Source organism: Cricetulus griseus, chromosome 6 (assembly GCF_003668045.3).
Source record: "Cricetulus griseus strain 17A/GY chromosome 6, alternate assembly CriGri-PICRH-1.0, whole genome shotgun sequence".
Taxonomy (NCBI): domain Eukaryota; kingdom Metazoa; phylum Chordata; class Mammalia; order Rodentia; family Cricetidae; genus Cricetulus; species Cricetulus griseus.
The window spans coordinates 112233304-112239786 of record NC_048599.1 but is presented as its reverse complement, the minus strand read 5'-3'; the positions used below and the strand labels follow the sequence as shown (position 1 = coordinate 112239786).

General features: G+C 39.6%; 1 protein-coding gene across 1 annotated transcript in view; it reads left to right on the top strand.

The window, feature by feature from the left end:
- The first annotated feature begins 2082 nt into the window (after nt 1-2082).
- Gca (grancalcin) overlaps nt 2083-6483 on the top strand; it is a 29284-nt gene continuing 24883 nt past the window's right edge. Inside the window, exon 1 of the mRNA XM_027420314.2 lies at nt 2083-2109. Within this exon, the coding sequence (XP_027276115.1) occupies nt 2083-2109 (27 nt within the window). The remainder of the gene's footprint in view (nt 2110-6483) is intronic.

The window sequence follows — 6483 nt, the reverse complement described above, 5'->3', positions numbered from 1 at the left end:
ATTTAAAGCACACATGCATATATTTGGTAAATTCCACGTTATTTGACATATAAATATAAATATGCATGTATAATCTTTACAAAACTGTTGCCTATACAATGCTAACTGAATCATGGAGACAAAATATTACGTTTGAAAAAAATCTGTGGGCTAAAGTGAGTTTGTTTAAAACATAGTTTAGAATACTGGCAGCTTTGTAGTTTAAATGTTGGGTTTAGAAAGCCTGCTGTAGGCTGTGGTGTTGAAAATCCTTTCTGTATCTATCTCCACCCCTTTTCTCTAAGGAAGATACATTATCAGGATTGGGTATTTTGTCCTACTTGCAAGCTAACAACAAACTTGCCAGTTTTTCTACAATTTGGCAGAGGCACGGGATGCCTAGATCAGAAACAAAGGACTTCATTACTGAGAGTACAATAGGAGCCTGGGCAAAGCTCCCTTGGACCAGTGGGAGCTTCCCAGAGAGCCTCAGTTACGTAAGCAGTGGGCTTGCTATCACACTGGAGGAAGTCTGTGGTTATGTAGGTTTAGTCTTTTTAAAAGGGCTGTTAGCAAACTGATCCAAATTTTAACCCAGGGAGTGGGGGTGGGAGTGGGGGTGGGTACTGTCTTTGAAAACAAACATGTAGAAATCAACAGACCCATGGAGATCTGACTCCCAGCATAAAGACAACACTTCAGTGAAACTCTTTTGATTTAAGAAAAAGGTACAGAGGAATTCTAATTTTAAATTTACATTAGTGTTGTAACTACAAACAGCCCTTCCTAAGCACTTTGAATATGCGATTTGTCAATTAGAGTAAAACTTGGCATGGATTTCTTCTGCCAACAGTTTATCAGTTGGTACCCTGTGAGTCACACTCTCATTCATTCTATCAAGCAGGTTTTTAGTCTGCTTCTCTTTTAATATATCCCAATATTAGCTACAAACACAGCTATTGCTGCAGAGACTGGCACTTTCTCAACAGTAGGGTGGATATTAGCAACTTGCTTCTTTCTACCTCTTCTGATAAAATAGTTTCACAAGGTCCAGAATGTTCTTCCGCTGCAGTACAGCAAAGCAATCTTACTCAGCTCTGCTATTACTCAGCTCTGCAAGGCTGATTTCCTGTTAATACTTGACATTTTGACGTTCTCAATTATTTTTTTAATATTAGGGCTTTCTTTTTTTTTTCAGAAAGAAATGGTATCAACTTTTGTTTGTAAGCTAATTCTAATAGCAGTACTGCTTCTTTGAACTCTAAACTTTGGAGACACAAAAATCCATGGGTTTCAGAGAAAAACAGGCTGGTTGTTGCTTTTTGTCAAACGATAAAAACCAAAGATGTTCTCTTGATGTTTATAATCAGGCAGCACGTCTTAAGAGATTGCTTAAAAGTTGAATCACCTGTAAAGTTACCAAATAGCCGAAGACCCCATGCATGTAAACAGCATTCTTTTAAAAATAGTATATTCCTACACAGTATTTGGAACACACATGAGTTTTAAAATCTATTCAGAAATCAAATTCAACCAGACTCCCTGTATTTTTATTTGCTGCTTCTGGCAACTGCGACCACCACTACAAATTGACAAATACCCTTTCTCACATTAGACATCAAATGTAGCATAGCTATGATCAAGGTTTCAAAGTTCTGCTGCTGCATCCACACTCTATAGAACTGTGAGTAACTGCAAAGTTACAACTCTCTGGTTAAAAGAACTACGGATAGGTTAAAAGAAGTCATAGGCTGATTGCCTCGGGGATTCTACCGAGAAAGGAAACTCTAGGAGTTGATAGCTTAGAGAAGCTTTCCACAGAGGGTGGGGAAATGACTGTGGAGGAGGCTTCTGGAAAGAACTTGAAAGAGCCAGTAAGAGAGATGAACTGGAATCCATGAGACAAGCTTCAGCCAATCATAGCTGGGATAGGCGGGGCTTGCCTCGGACAGGGGCGGGGCTCCAGAGGCGGAGCGGGCTCCGGGAGCGGAGGTGCGAGCCACTGCAGTTCAGACCTTTCCGCACCTGTCGCACACCTGTGCCTTCCTCGCAGCAGCGCTGACGTTGACTTACGGGCGACTCGTGACTCTTGATCCGCTGGTCATGGCCTACCCAGGATACGGTGGAGCGGTAAGTCCTCCCGAGCTGTGGCGACCCTGCGGGCCGCGTCGCGATGTGGAGGTTACCCTCTGGTCCTGACAGTGCCCTCTGTCTGGTACCAGGCAACGCCGGGACTCTGCGTAGCGCTAGAAGCTGGAGCTGGGCGGGGCCCTGAACCCAGGGGAGAACTGCGAGTTGGGGTCTGATCCAGAGCATCGAGAAGCGTGAAGTGTTTGTGACTTACAAATTTCGTTTTCAGAATGGAGGAACAAAATACCATGTCTTCTTCTAGTTACCTTTTGCGATTTGCGCCCCCCCCCCCCATCCAGGTAGTTTTTCTAGCGATCCTCATCCCGAGTTATTCATTTTTAATAACCTCTTCTTGTCTTTTAAATTGCTGGGGAATAAATTGGGACGAACTTTCAGTGCCTCTTAAACTTTTCTGTAGTAACAAGCACAATCTGACTTTCTAGACTTTGCTTTTGGAGGGGGCTGGGTTTTTCCCTCTCATGTAACTTTACCTTCAGTACCTCTGAGAGTTACAAGGAGTTACTGCGGCTTGTGGGAAGGAAGACTTTCCTTCTTTCAAAAGAAACCAAACTTTGACTCCTCCCATCAGTGACCTGCACAGTGAGGCAGGCTATCAGGCTTTCAAGTGGGGCCTTGCCGTGGTCACTGCAGTGGGGACAGAAGAGAGCGTATATTCTATGCCTATTCTTATTTGCCACCCTCCTCCCCCCCCAAAAAAAAAGAGAAGTTTAATGTTTTATTACAGTTCAAAAGAGTTGACATTGGAATGTGATTATGGTCCTTAGACAAATAATTTCTACCCCTGAGAGTAAGTGATGATTATTTTTAAAAGTAAGTTTTAGTTCCAGGCCCTCAGCTTCGACAATATGCGATACCAAAACTGGTTTGCTTGAAATTACTTGTTTGAATTTCATCTAACACCATGTACTTTCCAATGTATATTCGCCATTAGTCCTTGAAATGCACTGAGCATGCCCTTAAGGTAATGTTATCAGCCCACACTTTGATACTTGTTATAGTTAACAAAATAGAAAATGTTCTCTGCTACATAGTGTACCTTTATCTACTAAAATACATAATTTATGATTTTAGGAAATGCATTTCCAATAGATTTTCATTTGTTTAAATATTATTTATCAAACACAGCTGAGGATGTAGCAACAATTGTGAGCGAGCTTGCTAGCATGCTCAAGGTCCTGGGTTGGAACCCCAGAAGCACTTAAACTGGGCATGGTAGCCTGACCTGAAATCCCTACACTTGGGAGATGGCTGCAGGAGTTCAAGGTCATCCTCAGTTTGAGGCTAGTCAGAACTACCTGTGACCTTGCTTGTATAAATTAGAATCAAACCAGCTAGAACCAGCTGAGTCTGGTAGCTCACTGTGTCATCCTGCACTTTGGAGGCCAAGGCAGAATTGTTGAGAAGTCAAGACTAGCCTGTGACTGTAAAAGTTTCCAGGTTATCCTGAAGCACAGTATAGGATCTTGTCCCCAGAAAATCCAAAGACGGAAAAAATAAAGAATCCACAAGTTGTATGGTTGTATGGTACACAAAGAAACCCTATGTCAACCTTAAAAAAAAACAAAAGTTAATTGTGCTGAACTTAGTTGTTTGAGTCTGATGCCCCACATACGGCCACATACAGGGAAAATTCATGTAGTTAATTCAGCAGCAGTACAGCATAGTGTGGAGATATAGTGCTTAGACATGGAAACTCTAGGACATCTGTATTTTCCACAAATTTTAAGCATTAAATAAAAGAAATGTGGGAGGTCCAAATTGTTACAATTTTTATGTTTTCAACAATTTTTATGTTTTCATTTTGAGAAGCCATGTTTCTTCAAGAAAAGATACTAGACCACTGCCTCTAAATTTTAAGGTCTAATAATCTTAATATATAAGTACACTTGGATGTGAAATTTATTTTAATAACACACATATACATAAGCTGTATGTAGCACTACATTAAACAAGTTTATTTTATAAACAATATATATATATTTATTTTATTTTATTTTATTAGTTCTAGTTAGGGAACAAGCTTATTTCAAGTCCCTTCTCCCTCTCCCTCCCCTCACCCCCAGCCCTCCTCCCCCACCCCACCCCCCACCCCATCCACCCACCACTCCCCAGGCAGGGTAGGGCCCTCAACGGGGGCTCTGCAAAGTCCACCAAGTCTTCCTATGCTGGTCCTGGGCCCTTCCCCATGTGTCCAGGGCCAGAGTGTAACCCTTCACGTGGGATGGGCTCTCAAAGTCCCTTCTTGCACCAGGGAAAAATACTAATCCACCACCAGAGGCTCCCTGGAGTGCAGAGGCCTCCTTATTGACATCCATGTTCAGGGGTCTGGATCAGTCTTGTACTGGCCTCCCTGACAGCATCTGGGGTCGATGTGCTCTCCCTTGTTCAGGTCAACTGTTCCTGTGGGTTTCTCCAACCTTCGTTATAAACAATATTTTTAACTGATGAACTACAGGAGAAAGAAGTTGACTTGGTGAGATCCAGTGAACATCTGCAATAGTTTTATAGCAGGTTGAAGCACTGTGGTGCTTTCTGTTTTTGCCTGTCTTTGATTTCTTACTTGATTCTTACAAGTTTGCCATTTATAAACATAGATTTTACCTCAAATCCAGTCCTGAGGTCGAGTGCCAGAAAAAGCAAACATCCAAATTTTTATCTTGATGTTATTGTTTTAATTTTTAGAAGCTGTTTAAAACACAATGCCCAACAAAATGGGTCAGGAATACAAAACAAACAAAAAGACAAAACAGAATTATGTAATTATATGTAATAGTCATTCATTATATGACAAGTATATTTTAGGGTGTCATCTAGGATGTAGTTCCTCTGTGGGTCTCCTCAGTAATTAAACCAACTTAAACCAATACTACCAAAAATAAGAGTATAAAATAAGGAGCACATATTTACAGTTTTGCTGGTGTTAAAAGCCGAAAGAAAAATAAAATTGTATCAAATAGTACATGTACATCTTATACCAATGGCATCTGTGCAATGTGTCTCTTTTCCTAACTGTGTCACTCCCTGCCAGCAAAGGAAAGATGATATTAAAAGTAATGGTCATAGGTGGGTGGCTTAAATCCCAGCACTGGGGGAGAGGAGTGGTGGTAGAGGCAGAGGCAGATGGATCTCTGTGAGTTCGAGCCCAGCCTGGTCTACAGAGTGAAATCCAGGTCAGCCAGCAGGGGTACACAAAGAAACCCTATGTCAACCTTAAAAAAAAAAAAAAGTTAATTGTGCTGAACTTAGTTGTTTGAGTCTGATGCCCCACATACAGGGAAAATTCATGTAGTTAATTCAGCAGCAGTACAGCATAGTGTGGAGATATAGTGCTTAGACATGGAAACTCTAGGACAGAAAGATGTCCCAAGCAGGGCAATACATAAAACCATAGTACACAGATAAATAACCTTGAGACATGCATATACTCTGTCTTTAAAGAAAGACAATTGATCTTGTTGTATAAAGATGGGAAACATCTTTAAAGTTACCTATCGTGGTTTATGACATACACACACACCATAAACACATGTATAGAATGTGTGTTTAGTGTGTAATTTATTTGCCAACTTTTCCAGTTAAATTTTTGTGGCTCTCTGATCTCCAAGAATGGGGGGGAAAACGTCATCTTCACTACAAGTTTCCACTCCTCCAAAGTTAAGAAAACATATTTATACTAGGAAAGATGTCAATGCCTTGAATCCAAAGACTCAGTTTAGATATTTTGTTCCACAATTCAAATAAATAAAATTAATGGAATTTTCTATTTCTGAGTATATATTTTCAGTTTGCCAGTTGTTTCAGCAAACAAGTATTTTTTATGATTAAACAAGCTGCCACAGAATGTTTGAGAGAGGATATAAACTCTAGATCTGATTGATTAAACAGCAAATCAAAACATGAAAAAAATCCCAGGGATTTACTCCAACTTTAAATAATATATAAAATTTAAATCTCAGATTTCAAAGTAAGTTAAGGAAATATTGCACCTATTCTGTTATAAAGATCTGACAATTGATAGGGGAAAATGTATGTAAATAATTGCAAGAAAAATGTTGGTTTATTTTTCTAAGAGAAACATATCTAACCATACTACTTTGTCCCTTAAATTTAATAACTTCATAATTTGCTGGCAACATTTTAACAGACTATAATATTGAATTATACAACAGGAAAACATCCATCCAAATGTAGTCAAGAAAAATTATATAAGCCTTTTTTAACAGTTAAAAATATACATAACTGGCTATGATTTTTTTAATTTGTAGAAACAACGAATAGTCTTTATAAATGTGCCATGTACAAATATGTACATACATAGATAGAGAATGTAGATATGAAACGTTAATCAGAGTG